A 14,803-nucleotide genomic window follows, 5' to 3' on the forward strand; every position below is an offset into this window, starting at 1 on the left:
GAAAGCCCATGTCGCATCCTAAAACAATTAAATCAGAATCTCTGGGCCCAGTGCAAGTGGCTCACACCTGTAATCTCAGCACTCTGGGAAGTCGAGGCAGGAGGATCGTTTGAGCCCAGGAGTTCGAGACTAGCCTGGACAATATGGTGAGACCCCATCTCTACAAAAAAGTTTAAAAATTAGCCTAGGCCGGGCGCGGTGGCTCACACGTATAATCTCAGCACTTTGGGAGGCTGACGTGAGTGGATCAACTGAGGTCAGGCGTTCAAGACCAGCCTGGCCAACATGGTGAAACCCTGTCTCCACTAAAACTACAAAAATCAGCCAGGTGTCGTGGCATGTGCCTGTAATCCCAGCTATTCAGGAGGCTGAGGCAGGAGAATCACTTGAACCTATGAGGCAGAGGTTGCAGTGAGCCCAGATCGCACCACTGCACTCCAGCCTGCATGACAGAGAGGCACTCGATCTCAAAAAAAAAAAAAAAAAAAAAATTATCCAAGTCCCATGGCTCGCCTGTAGTCTTAGCTACTTGGGAGGGTGAGGCAGGAGGATTGCTTGGGCCTGCGGGGCAGAGGCTGCAGTGATCACACCACTGTGTCTAGCCCGGGCAACAGAGTGAGATCCTATCTCAAAAACAAACAAAAAAGAATCTCTGGGGGTGGAACTCAGGCATCAGTATTTAAGACATGACCAGGTGATTCCAAAGGGCAGCCAAGGTTGGGAATCACAGGTTTACAGGCACTTTAAGGACCACCCAGGGAGAGTGGAAAGGCCAAAAAATGACTTCAATCCAAGCAATTTTCTTTAGGAGAAAAGTATCTAGATCTAAGATTCATGTTATCTGCATATTTTCTCATCTCTTCCCACCTGATATCTTGACCTATACAGTTTACCTTGTGAGCTACTTGAAGGCAGGAGTCAAATCTGGCTTATCTCTGTTTTTCCCATCCTCATCAGATAAAACCTCTTCTACCAATCTTTGAACTCAATTGAATTGAAAGGAATTAGGCAGAGAGAGAGATGAATAAAAAATGATTTAGCTTTCTTTTTTTTTTTTTTTTTTGAGACACAGTCTAGCTCTGTTGCCCAGGCTGGAGTGCAGTGGCCAGATCTCAGCTCACTGCAAGCCCCGCCTCCCGGGTTCATGCCATTCTCCTGCCTCAGCCTCCCGAGTAGCTGGGAGTACAGGCGCCCGCCACCTCGCCCGGCTAATTTTTTTTGTATTTTAGTAGAGACGGGGTTTCACCGTGTTAGCCAGGATGGTCTCGATCTCCTGAACTCATGATCCGCCCGTCTCAGCCTCCCAAAGTGCTGGGATTACAGGCTTGAGCCACCGCGCCCGGCCAATTTAGCTTTCTTTTGCTTTTCCTTAGGAATGTTTGTTTCTTAATCTCAGATCTCTCAACCTCACCCAACTCTTCCCTCAAGAGGAAATAAAATGTTACAGTGTGATCCTCTTCCTACTGACTCACCTCCCTCTGCAGGTGATACCCTTGGCTCTGGCAGCTCTATTGACAGAGACTCCATCCTCTAGGAGAGGCTCTGCCTTCCTATAACATCTGTATGGGTGCTCTCATTCCCCCATGATTAGATTCTGGGTCATCATTCCCCTCAACAATGGAAGATTCAGCACCTGATCACTCTACTTCCACCTCATTTCATTTTCTTATTTTTATTATTTATTTATTTATTTATTTTTGAGACAGAATTTTTGTTCTTGTTGCCCAGGCTGGAGTGCAGTGGCGCAATCTCGGCTCACTGCAAGCTCCGCCTCCTGGGTTCAATTGATTCTCCTGCCTCAGCCTTAGTAGCTAGGATTACAGGCGCCCGCCACCACACCCAGCTCATTTTTGTATTTTGAGGAGAGACATGGTTTCACCACGTTGGCCAGGCGGGTTATGAACTCCTGATCTTTGGCCTCCCAAAGTGCTGGGATTACACGCGTGAGCCATCGAGCCCAGCCTCTTTTTCTTTTTTTCTTTTTTCTTCTGAGGCAGGGTCTCGCTCTGTCACCCAGGCTGGAGTGCAGCGGCAAGATCATAGCTCACTGAGCTTCGATCTCCCAGGCTCAAGTGATCCTCCCGGCTAATTTTTTTGATTTTTATTTTGTATTTTTTTGAGACGGTGTTTCTCTCTGTCACCCAGACTGGAGTGCAGTGGCACAATCTCAGCTCACTGCAACCTCTGCCTCCTGGATTCAAGCAATTCTCTGCCTCAGCCTCCGAGCAGCTGGGATTACAGGTGCCTGCCACCATGCCCAGATAAATTTTTTTTTTTTTGAGACAGAGCGTTGCTCTGTCGCCTAGGCTGGAGTGCAGTGGTGCGATCTCGGCTGACTGCAAGCTCTGCCTCCTGGGTTCATGCCATTCTCCCACCTCCGGCCTCAGCCTCCCAAGTAGCTAGGACTACAAGCGCCCGCCACCACGCCCAGCTAATTTTGTTTTTGTATTTTTAGTAGAGACGGGGTTTCACTGTGTTAGCCAGGATGGTCTCAATATCCTGACCTGGTGATCCGCCTGCCTCAGCCTCCCAAAGTGCTGGGATTATAGGTGTGAGCCACCGCCCTGGCCTGTTTTTTTGTTTATTTGTTTTTGTTTTTTTTTTGAGACGGAATTTTGCTCTTGTTGCCCAAGCTGGAGTGCAATGGTGCCATCTCAGCTCACTGCAACCTAGGTTCAACCTTGAACCTCCCAGGTTCAAGCAATTCTCCTGCCTCAGCCTCCTTAGTAGCTGGGATTACAGGCGTGTGCCACCATGCCCGGCTAATTTTTTGTATTTTTAGTAGAAATTGGGTTTCACCACGTTGGCCAGGCTGGTCTCGAACTCCTGACCTCATGATCCACCCGCCTCGGCCTCCCAAAGTGCTGGAATTACAGGCATGAGCCACTGGGCCTGGCCTCTGGCCTTTGATTTTTAATAGAGATGAGGTCCCACTATGTTGCCCAGGCCGGTCTCAAACTCCTGAATTCACACAATCGACCTGCTTCAGCCTCGTAAAGTGCTGGGATTATAGGCGTGAGCTACAGTGCCTGGCCCCGTTTTATTATTTTTATGTTTTCAATGTTCATGCAGATTCTCTAGTACCCTGCCCTTCTCTTGCAGTGATTTATTTCTCCCTGCTTCCCTCTCTCCCCATGCCATACCTTCAACTTGGTTGCCACCAATACCTGCTGCCCTTCTAAAATCTCATCCTCAGTCTTTTCATGTTGCTTCCCCGTACCCCTATCCCAAAAATTCTTCAACCCGCTCTGGGCCTCCCATCCACTGACTCTATTACTTTTTATTGTTGTTTGATCCCAATTTTTCACTTCCTCATTACCCAGTTTAGATTCCAAGGTTCAACACGGTAATCGCCTCTCAGCCCTCACCCTGCACTCTTGGCCTCCCTTCCTCTGACACATTTTATCCCTGGTCAAATCCCACTCTGCCTGCTCCACACCTGCATTCAGCAGCTGGGGAGAAACACACTGTTATACTGACTGGTCTTGCTTCCTGCGGGCCCTCAGTGTGGCATATCAGCTCGCCTTTCCCTACTCGGTTCACATTCCCCAAATCTGAGACCACAACTTCACAAGATGATGACCTTTCTTCCTATTTCAGTGAGAAAACAGAAACTTTCAGAAAGGAACTTCCTCACGGTCCCATCCCAAATTCACCAGTCTACATGCAACTCTACTGCAGAGAAGCTGTGCTCCCACCTGCCACCTCATCTGTACCCCAGGATCCTGTTCCCTCTCACCTGCTCAGAGATGTTACTCTGAAATTATCCCCTATCTCTCTCTCTCGCTTAATCAGTTTACCCCTCTTTACTGCAACACTCCCATCATTATACAAACATGCTATAATATACTTCATCTCTGAAAATAAAGAAAAAAACTCTTTCGCTACTCACCTATGTAGTAAAAGCACAATATTCAGAGAATAGTGCTTACCCTTTGGCAGAAAAGAAATCTGGAAAGGGAAATTCAGGGAGCCTCAACTATACTGGGGAAGATTTTACTTCTTGTTTTTTGCTTTTTTTTTTTTTTTTTTTTTTTTGAGATAGAGTCTCGCTTTGTCGCCCAGGCTGGAGTGTAGTGGCACAGTCTCAGCTCACTGCAACCTCCAAGTTCAAGCGATTCTCCTGCCTCAGCCTCCCAAGTAGCTGGGATTACAGGCATGCACCACCACACCTGGCTAATGTTTTAGTAGAGACAGGATTTCGCCATGTTAGACAGGCTGGTCTCCAACTCCTGACCTTAGGTGATCCACCCAACTGGGCCTCCCAAAGTGCTGGGATTACAGGTGTGAGCCACCTCGCCCTGCTGGGAAGATTTTACTTCTTAAGCTGCCTGCTGTTCACATAATTATGCTTTGTAATACATATCTATTTGTGCATATAAATTATAATTTTACATGTATAAAATAATGCATTCATTTTTAAATTTAAAAACTCTCCCCTGACCCAGCTCACTCCCTCAGTGTTCCGCTTCTCTCTCCACTTAACAAAACTTCTCACTGCCTCCACTTTCTCACATCTCATTCACTCTTGAATTTCCCTCAATCAGGCTCTCATCCCCACCACTCTACTTAAACCACATGTCAGAGTCACAAATGACCTCCAAGTTTCTAAACCCAATGGTTGAGGGTCAGTTTGTGGCAGGCACAATTCTCCCTGACAGTCACACAGACAGGCCTGCATAGCACCCCAGTTACACAGATAAATTTCCACAGCATTGCCTTAACATTGAGCAAATAGTTAAACCTAGGGAAATCGGTGCCCAAACATCAAAGCTAGAAATGAAACACATGGTCAGTAGGAGGCTTGCTATGGGCTTTTCCCTTGTTAGAGCAAGTCAAAATAGTAGAGACAGTCTTACATTCCTAGTGCCAGGACCTGTCTCGGGTCGATGATATCTGAGACAAGTCAAGGTAACAGAGGCAGCTGTTTGAATAGATTCATTGGAGAATCTAAGGCAGCTCTCCGCACCAAGCTGTAAAGGAGATAAGATAGAAATAATCACTCCAGTACCACAGTAGACAGGCCTTGAAGGTATTGGGACCCTCACACGTTAATCAGACTTAGCAAGAACTTTTTTGCCTCTGACCTTCTAGTTGAAACACAATTAGTTACCATTAGACTTAGGTGAATGCCATACTGCATGTAGGCACATAACCTAAACCTATATAAGCACTAAGAAAATAGTAACACTGGCCGGGTGCAGTGGCTCACACCTGTAATTCCAGTACTTTGGGAGTCCGAGGCGGGTGGATCACAAAGTCAAGAGATCGAGACCATCCTGGCCAACATGGTGAAACCCTGTCTCTACTAAAAATACAAAAATTAGCTGGGTATGGTGGCGGGTGCCTGTAGTCCCAGCTACTCGGGAGCCTGAGGCAGGAGAATCATTTAAACCTGGGAGGCGGAGGTTGTGGTGAGCTGAGATCGTGCCACTACCCTCTAGCCTGGCGACAGAGCAAGACTCCATCTCAAAAAAAAAAAAAAAAAAAAGAAGAGAAAAAGAAAATTCTAACACTTTTAATTGGTCTGGTGGAATTATCTCCGACCTTCTCTGTATCTTCTCCCAGCAATAAATTCCCTTCTCTTCTAGTTTGTCTGCTTCTCATTATTGGGCCACGAGAAAATGCAGCCGAACCTGGCTTGGTTCCAGGAACAAGTTCTCAACTAGAGTCTAAACTAGGGTTTCTCAGTTTCGGGGATTATTGACATTTTGGGTCAGATAGTTCTCTGTCATGGGGGTCTGACCTGTGCATTGTCTTGCCAAGTATCTCCCGTGGGACATCTTGACCAGTGGTTTTCAAGAGTGGGTGATCCTCCCATCCCACTCCCAGGAACATCTGGCAATGTCTAGAGTTGTTTTGGTCAACAAGACTGAGGAGGTGCTCCTAGTGTCTAGTGAGTAGCGGTCAGACGTGCTGTTAAACTCCTTGCAATTGGAGGACACAAGAAAGAATTATTTCACAGTCATAGAAAAGAATGAAATTGGCCAGTCGCGGTAGCTCATGCCTGTTATCCCACCACTTTGGGAGGCCGAGGTGGGCAGATCACCTGAGGTTAGGAGTTTGAGACCAGTCTGGCCAATGTGGTGAAACCCCATCTCTACTAAAAACACAAAAATTAGCCAGGCGTGGTGGCACATGCCTGTAATCCCAACTACTCGGGAGGTTGAGGCAGGAGAATCACTTGAACCCAGGAGGCGGAGGTTGCAGTGAGCCAAGATCGTGCCATTGCACTCCAGCCTGAGCCACAAGAGCAAAACTTCATCTCAAAAAAAAAAAAAAAAAAAAGAAATCATGTCCCTTGCACCAACGTGGATGAAGCTGGAGGTCATTATCCTAAGTAAACTAACTCAAACACAGAAAACCAAATACTTGGCTGGGTGTGATGGCTCATGCCATCCCAGCATTTTGGGAGGCCGAGGCAGGCGGATCACTAGAGCTCAGCAGTTCGAGACAAGCCTGGTCTCTACCAAAGATACAAAAAATTAGCTGGGCATGGTGTTATGTACCTGTGGTTCCAGCTACTTGAGAATCTGAAGTGGAAGGATCACTTGAACCAGGGAGGCAGAGGTTGCAGTGAGCTGGGGTCACACCACTGCACTCCAGCCCAGGTTACAGAGTGAGACCCCGTCATGGAAAAAAAAAAAAAAAAAAGGCCTGGCACAGTGACTCATGCCTGTAATCCCAGCACTTTGGGAGGCAGAGGCGGGCAGATCACCTGAGGTCAGGAGTTCGAGACCAGCCTGGCCAACATGGCAAAACCCCCGTCTCTACTAAAAACACGAAAATTAGCCTGACGTGGTGGCGTGCACCTGTAGTTGCAGCTACTCAGGAGGCTGAGGCAGGAGAATCACTTTAACCTGGGGTGAGGAGGAGGTTGTGGTGAGCAGAGATAGAGCCACTGCACTCCAGCCTGGGCAATAGAGCAAGGCTCCGTCTCAAAAAATAATAATAATAATAATAAATTACCTATTGGGTACCATGTTCACTATTTAGGTAATAGGTACACCACTAGAAGCCCAATCCCCACCAGTATGCAATGTAATCATGTAACAACCAACCAGGTGTACTGCTTGGATTTAAAATTGTCGGGAAAAAAAAAGAAAAGAGAAGAAAAAAAATTATCCTGCCAGGTGCAGTGGTTCACATCTGTAATCCCAGCACTTTGGGAGGCTGAGGCAGAAGGATCACTTGAGTCCAAGAGTTTGAGATCAGCCTGGGCAACATAAGGAGTCCCCGTCTCTACAAAAAATTGAAAAATTATCTGGGCATAATGGCACTCACCTGTGGTCCCAGCTATTTGGGAGGATGAGGTAGGAGGATCACTTGAACCTGGAAAGTCGAGGCTGCAGTGAGCCGTGATAACCCCGCTGCACTCCAGCCTAGGCAACAGAGGGAGACCCTGTCTCAAAAACAAAAAAGAAAAGAAAGAAAGCATTCCCTAGTTCCTTAATTGCTGCTCCTTCTCAGTCTTCACTGACAGCTCCTATTCCTTTTCCAGACCCTTAAATATTAGAGAGCCTCTGGACTCTATTCTTGGCCCTCTCCTCTACCCTAATCCAAGCTCCCACGATTCCATCGTCCCTTCGTTTGTCCCTTAATTGAATTTTCTGCTTCTATTTTTTACTGATGTGGTCTGCCCTCTATGCAGAAACCAGAGTGATCTTTAAAATTACCAGATGATATCATTTACCTGCTCAAAACCCTCTGATGGCTCCTGATCACATGTGGAACAAAATACAAAGACCTTCCCACGGCCTATGAAGCCTACCTGGCCTTGTTTCTCCCCGCCTCTCTGTCTTCATCCCTTACCACTCCTTCCCTTGCTCACTCTGCTCCACCCACTCTGACCTCCTTTCTGAATTTGATATAAAAACCCAATTCCTTTCTACCTCAGGGCCTTTGCACTCTCTTTTCTTTTCCTGGACACTCTCCCTCCCGATATTTGTATGACTGCTCCTTTACATCATTTATATCTGCACAAACATTACCGCCACAAGGAGGCTTTTCCTCATCACTGGATTAAATATAGTACCACAGCCAGGCACAGTGGCTCTTGCCTATAATCCCAGCACTTTGGGAGGCAGAGGCAGGAGGATTGCTTGAGGCCTGGAGATTGAGACCAGCCCAGATAACACAGTGAAACCTTGTCTCTACAAAAAAAAAAAAAAAATTAGCCAGACATGGTGGCATGAACCTGCAGTCCCAGCTACTCATGAGGCTGCGGTGGGAGGATCACTTAAGCCCAGGAGGTCAAGGCTGCAGTGAGCCATGATCACACTACTGCACTCCAGCCTGGGCAACAGAGCAAGACTCTATAAATAATAATAATAATAATAAATTAATACAGCATCATGCACCCCTGGGAGCACTTTCTATCCCATTCCCTTACCCCTTACCCTGCTTCATGGTGTTCATAGCACTTATTAGTGCCTGACATTGTATTATATTTTATTGATTTTTTTGTCTGTCATCTTCAATTCAATGTAAGTTACCACAGATCCAAGACTTTTTCCACTGCCTTATTCCCAGCATGTAGCTCCGTGCTTGGTACAAAGGAGGTCCTCAGTAAAGATTCCTTGGCTGGGCGCAGTGGTTTACGCCTGTAATCCCAGCACTTTGGGAGGCCGAGGTGGGCGGATAACGAGGTCACAAATTCGAGACCAGCCTGACCAACATGGTGAAACCCTGTCTCTACTAAAAAAAAAAAAAATACAAAAGTTAGCCAGGCATGGTGGTGCGCACCTGTAGTCCCAGATACTCAGGAGACTGAGGCAGGAGAATCGCTTGAACCCGGGAGGTGGAGGTTGCAGTGAGCTGAGATCGCGCTACTGTACTCCAGCCTGGGTGACAGAGCAAGATGCCATCTCAAAACAACAACAAGAACAAAAACCAACCAAACAAACAAATTCCTTGAATGACTGAATGGATAAGCAGTTCATAGAGTTGTGTGAGAGGAAAATAAGCTAATATATACAAGACATTTAGAACAATGCTGGGTATTATGATCATAATGCATGGCCAGCGTTTGGTAAAGTGAAGCTGTTATCATTAAACACTTCACTGCCGAAAAGGCTGCCTCCCTCCTGCTTGAAAACCCTGCCTATAAGGGAAGCACAGTAAAATGCTTTGGGACCAAAAAGGAGGGAGGAACGATTTTGACACAAATCCCAACAAAACTAGAAGCCACAGAAACCACCAAAGCTAAACAGAAGGGGAAATTTATTTAGCTTTTGGAAAGCTAGAATTTTTGTCTCTCGTGCAGATAATAAATGGAAGAGAGTAAGTACAGCATATGGTTCCATGTGGTGAGTATGGAATGCAGGGGAATGTGAGAGTGTAAAAACTTCCAACCAGCTCAATGCCTGGTGACAGGGCAGCACAAAGGAGTATTGGAGTAGCCTGGGAAAACTGAGACTCACAAACTGGAGAGGAATAATCCTGGGTGTTAAGTGGCTTTCCTTACTTCTCCCACCTTGTGCTGCTTCCTCCACCTGCAATTAATCTCTTCCATTTATTTTTCTTTTTTCTTTTTATTTTTCTGGTTTGTTTGTTTGTTTTGATGAGTCTCGCTCCGGCGCCAGGTTGGAGTGCAGTGGCACCATCTCAGCTCACGGTAACCTCCGCCTCCTGGGTTCAAGCGATTCTCCTGCCTCAGCCTCCCGAGTAGCTGGGACTACAGGTGCCCGCCACCATGCCCAGATAATTTTTGTATTTTTAGTAGAGATGGGGTTTCACCATGTTGGCCAGGCTGGTCTCGAACTCCTGACCTAAAGTGATCTGCCTGTCTTGGTGCCGTGGCTCACGCCTGTAATCTCAACACTTTGGGAAGCTGAGGTGGGCGGATCACTTCTGGTTGGGAGTTTGAGACCAGCCTGGTCGACACAGTAAAACCCCATCTTCACTAAAAATACAAAAATTAGCCAGGCATGGTGGCAGGTGCCTGTCATCCCAGCTACTTGGGAAGCTGAGGCAGGAGAATCGCTTGAACCCGGGAGGCAGAGGTTGTAGTGGGCTGAGATCTTGCCATTACACTCCAGCCTGGGCGACAGAGTGGTACTCCGTCTCAAAACAAAACAAAAACAAAAACAAAAACAAAAAAAACAGGGAGGGAATTGTTTTGACACCAGTCTTTGGCTAATGATGAAACTGTCTCCCTTCCTGGCTGTCCTGGCATGGTCGTTATAGTCTGAGGCACAATGGTGAGAGCAAACTGAAGAGGGAGCCAAAGTGAGGTACTCAGAGTAGGATCCTTCTTTCCTGGAGAACTGTGGTAGCCCAGGCTGTGTAGGTAGCTGGACAAGCAAGACTGAATCACAATAGGTCTCTAGATCTTCTATTAGGAGGAGGAGCTGCTACACCCAGTGGAGCAGGTTACACCAGTTATATATGCAAAATGTAGGATAAACTAAAAGGGCACAGAGCCAGGGGAGAAACAATGGGATGAGACCATTCTAGAATCTCATCCCATTGGTTCATTGCTGGGTGTGGTAGCTCACACCTATAATCCCAGCACTTTGGGAGGCTGAGATGGGAGGATAGCCTGAGGCCAGGAGTTTGAGACCAGCCTGGTAAACATAGGGAGACCCCATCTCTCTAAAAATAAAAATTAAAAAAGTGTGGTTCATGAACCAGCAGCATCTGCATTAACCAACTTATTGAAATGCAGAATCACATGCCCCACGCCAGACTTCCTAAATCATAATCTGCAATTTAACAAGTTTCCTAGGTGATATGTATGCACACTTATGTTTGAAAAGCACTAAGATTTCTTGATGAAGGAGGGCTTGAAAGGCAATGATGGATGTGAAAGGAAAGGTGAAGAGAAGCCTCAGGCAGTCAAGGAACAAGGTCGGTTGGAGAGAGAGTCCCGAGGGTTTATCTTTGAATACCCTGTACTGAATGAGCTCCGAAACATAAAGATAGTTAACATAGGAGGGCCTGAAGTCTCCAGATAAAAGGCTGCTGCCACTATCACTTACCACCACCTCTGCCATTCTCCACTCTATCATCATCTGCCCCAGTCTCCATTCCAGGACTTCTCTACACTTTGACTTTTTTTTTTTTTTGAGACGGAGTCTCGCGCTGTTGCCCAGGCTGGAGTGCAGTGGCATGATCTTGGCTCACTGCAAGCTCCGCCTTCTGGGTTCCCGCCATTCTCCTGCCTCAGCCTCCCGAGTAGCTGGGACTATAGGCGCCTGCCACCACGCCCCGCTAATTTTTTGTATTTTTAATAGAGACGGGTTTTCACCGTGTTAGCCAGGATGGTGTCGATCTCCTGACCTCGTGATCCGCCCGCCTCGGCCTCCCAAAGTGCTGGGATTACAGGCGTGAGCCACCGCGCCTGGCCTTTTTTTTTTTTTTTTTTTTTTTAATTTTTTTTTTGAGACGGAATCTCACTCTGTCGCCCAGGCTGGAGTTGCCCTGGCGCGATCTGGGCTCACCGCAACCTCCGCTTCCTGGGTTCATGCGATTCTCCTGCCTCAGCCTCCGAGTAGCTGAGATTACAGATGTGCCTTACGCCAGGCAAATTTTTTTTTTTTTTTTTTTTGTAATTTTAGTAGAGGCTGGATTTCACCATGTTGTCCAGGCTGGTCTCCAACTCCTGACCTCAAGTGATCCCCTCCCCACCCCCCGCCGCCTGGGATTACCGTCGTGCGACACAATGCCCGGCTCTTTTTTTTTTTTTTTTTTTCTTTGAGAGGGAGTCTTGCTCTGTCGCCAGGCTGGATTGCAGTGGCAGGATCTTGGCTCACTGCAACCTCCCACTCCCTGGTTCAAGCAATTCTCCCACCCCAGCATAGCTGAGGTTACAGGCACACTTCACTGTCAGGCCTCTGAGCCCAAGCTAAGCCATCATACCCCCTGTGACTACACGTATACCCAGATGGCCTGAAGTAACTGGAAAATCACAAAAGAAGTGAAAATGGCCTGTTTCTGCCTTAACTAATGACATTACCTTGTGAAATTCCTTCTCCTGGCTCATCCTGGCTCAAAAGCTCCCCCACTGAGCACCTCGTGACCCCCACCCCTGCCCGCCAGAGAACAACCCCCTTTGACGGTAATTTTCCTTTACCTACTCAAATCCTATAAAACGGCCCCACCCCATCTCCCTTCGCTGACTCTCTTTTCGGACTCAGTCCGCCTGCACCCAGGTGATTAAAAAGCTTTATTGGTCCCACGAAGCCTGTTTGGTGGTCTCTTCACACGGACGCAAGTGAAAGCCACCACGCCCAGGTAATTTTTTGTGTTTTTAGTTGAGACAAGATTTCACCATGTTGGCCAGGATGGTCTCGATCTCCTGACCTAGTAATCCGCCCACCTCGGCCTCCCAGAGTCTCAGTCGCCCAGGCTGGAGTGCAATGGCGCGATCTCAGCTCACTGCAACCTCTGCCTCCCAGGTAAACCATTCTCCTGCCTCGGTCACCCGGGTAGCTCGCATACAGGCGCCCGCCACCATGCCCGGCTAATTTTTGTATTTTTAGTAGAGGCGGGGTTTCACCATTTTGTCCAGGCTGTTCTTGAACTCCTGACCTCAAGTGATCCGCCCGCCTCGGCCTCCCAAACTGCTGGGATTACAGGCGTGAGCCACCACGCCCGGCCCACTTTTTTTTTTTTTTTTTTTTTTTTTGAAACGCAGTCTGGAGTCTCCCTCTGTCGCCCAGGCTGGAGTGCAACGGTGTGATCTCGGCTCACTGCAACTTCTGCCTCCCGAGTTCAAGCTATGCTCCTGTCTCAGCCTCCTGAGTAGTTGGGATTACAGGCGCGCGCCACCATGACCTACTAATTTTTGTATTTTTAGTAGAGACAGGGTCTCACCATGTTGGCTCACTTTGATTCTGGCCTGGCCAGCCCGACCTCGCCAAATTCTGTTCGATTCTGCCTAGTTCTGTTGCTCTGGCCTAGTTCAGTTGCTCAGTTGCTAAGGCCTAGAGCTTCATGGTTGCGGAGGAAATGATGTCACGTTCAATAGGCGGGCTAACCAGTTCCTCCCTCCTCCCGATTGGCTGCCAGGAATTTGACTAGATTCGGAGTCTCGCGAACTCCAGGGTTAGTCGTCAGTATCTTTCCCAGTTGTTCCGCCCCCCTCCCCTCTCCGGCTGCCCTCTCCGCGTGGGGCAAGGCTCCGAGGGCAGTATTCAGTAACCATTTAGCTTTGGAAGGAGAGGTGATTCCCGTGGCCCGGCTCCTCCTGCCACCATGCTAGCCACTTTGGCCGCGGAGGTACTTATTGACCCGACCGGGTGTCCGTAGTTGGCGCGGCTACCTTAACCGCAGGGAATTGTGGAATATATAGTTCTAAGTTATATATGGGTGGAACGGGGAAGCTCGAGCAGATTTTTGGAGGAAAGTAATATTGGGGACTTTGAGGACTGGGGGCCTGGGTCTCAGAAGAATAGGAAAGAACGAGAAAGGAGTCTAAATAAGAACCCTGCTATTAGCATTGTTTGGTTTTCTTTACAGGTGCTGACCTGAACCTGATTCATCCCTTTCTGACCAAAACTGTTCACTCATGGTGGAAGGGACCAAGCATTCAAATGGAGACGCCAGCAGTCAGTACAACTGGAGAAAAGGACACCTCTCAGCCGCAACAACAGTGGGAAAAGAACCTTCGGGAGAACTTTGATTCAGTTACTCAGATTAGGCAGCAGCCCCGAGACCCTCCTACCGAAACACTTGAGCTGGGAGTAAGCCCACATCCAGCCAGCCAAATTCTAGAGAATACTCAAGGAACTGAAAAACTGGTTGCTGAACTTGAAGGAGACTCTCATAAGTCTCATGGATCAACCAGTCAGATGTCAGAGGCCCTTCAAGCTTCTGATCTCTGGTACTGTCCCGACGGGAGCTTTGTCAAGAAGATCATAATCCGTGGCCATGGCTTGGACAAACCCAAACTAGGCTCCTGCTGCCGGGTACTGGCTTTGGGGTTTCCTTTCGGATCAGGGCCGCCAGAGGGCTGGACAGAGCTAACAATGGGCGTAGGGCCATGGAGAGAGGAAACTTGGGGGGAGCTCATAGAGAAATGCTTGGAGTCCATGTGTCAAGGTGAAGAAGCAGAGCTTCAGCTGCCTGGGCACTCTGGACCTCCTGTCAGGCTCACACTGGCGTCCTTCACTCAAGGCCGGGACTCCTGGGAGCTGGAGACTAGCGAGAAGGAAGCGCTGGCCAGGGAAGAACGTGCAAGGGGCACAGAACTATTTCGAGCTGGGAACGCTGAAGGAGCTGCCCGATGCTATGGACGGGCTCTTCGGCTGCTGCTGACTTTACCCCCACCTGGCCCTCCAGAACGAACTGTCCTTCATGCCAATCTGGCTGCCTGTCAGTTGTTGCTAGGGCAGCCTCAGTTGGCAGCCCAGAGCTGTGACCGGGTGTTGGAGCGAGAGCCTGGCCATTTAAAGGCCTTATACCGAAGGGGGGTTGCCCAGGCTGCCCTTGGGAACCTGGAAAAAGCAACTGCTGACCTCAAGAAGGTGCTGGCGATAGATCCCAAAAACCGGGCAGCCCAAGAGGAACTGGGGAAGGTGGTCATTCAGGGGAAGAAGCAGGATGCTGGGCTGGCTCAGGGTCTGCGCAAGATGTTTGGCTGATTAAAAGTTAAACCTTAAAAGAGACAGGAACTTGTGAATTGTCGTCTGTGCTGTGAGATTTGGGGTTAGGGGGCCACAGGGAAGGTTTCAGCCCATATCCCATTCTCAGCTTTTGGCTTCCTAGAGGAGGTAGCAGTGGTCCCACTGCGCCCCTTTTGAGGGACTTAGCTATCTCCGAAGACACACAGAAGCTGTCTAAACTAAACTTAGTGGCT

General features: G+C 48.3%; 1 protein-coding gene and 1 long non-coding RNA gene across 3 annotated transcripts; one reads left to right on the forward strand and one right to left on the reverse strand.

Moving 5' to 3' along the window:
* Positions 1 to 4,057: 4,057 nt before the first annotated feature.
* Positions 4,058 to 12,941, reverse strand: LOC105497590 (uncharacterized). The gene is made up of 4 exons (XR_011623828.1): positions 12,820 to 12,941; positions 7,285 to 7,402; positions 5,747 to 5,927; positions 4,058 to 4,973 (listed from the first exon to the last, which is right to left on the reverse strand). It is a non-coding gene; the product is annotated as an uncharacterized lncRNA (long non-coding RNA).
* On the forward strand, positions 12,923 to 14,612 carry LOC105497589 (FKBP prolyl isomerase like). 2 transcript variants are annotated; one of them, XM_011768793.2, is made up of 2 exons: positions 12,923 to 13,050; positions 13,465 to 14,612. In XM_011768793.2, the coding sequence occupies exon 2, from the start codon at positions 13,539 to 13,541 to the stop codon at positions 14,586 to 14,588; it is 1,050 nt and encodes a 349-aa protein (XP_011767095.2). In that variant the 5' UTR covers positions 12,923 to 13,050; positions 13,465 to 13,538; the 3' UTR covers positions 14,589 to 14,612. The 2 variants fall into 2 exon arrangements, with proteins under 2 accessions (XP_011767095.2, XP_011767094.2); XM_011768792.2 differs by lacking the exon at positions 12,923 to 13,050 and adding an exon at positions 13,051 to 13,224.
* Positions 14,613 to 14,803: the final 191 nt, after the last annotated feature.

This window comes from Macaca nemestrina, chromosome 5 (genome assembly GCF_043159975.1).
Source record: "Macaca nemestrina isolate mMacNem1 chromosome 5, mMacNem.hap1, whole genome shotgun sequence".
Taxonomy (NCBI): domain Eukaryota; kingdom Metazoa; phylum Chordata; class Mammalia; order Primates; family Cercopithecidae; genus Macaca; species Macaca nemestrina.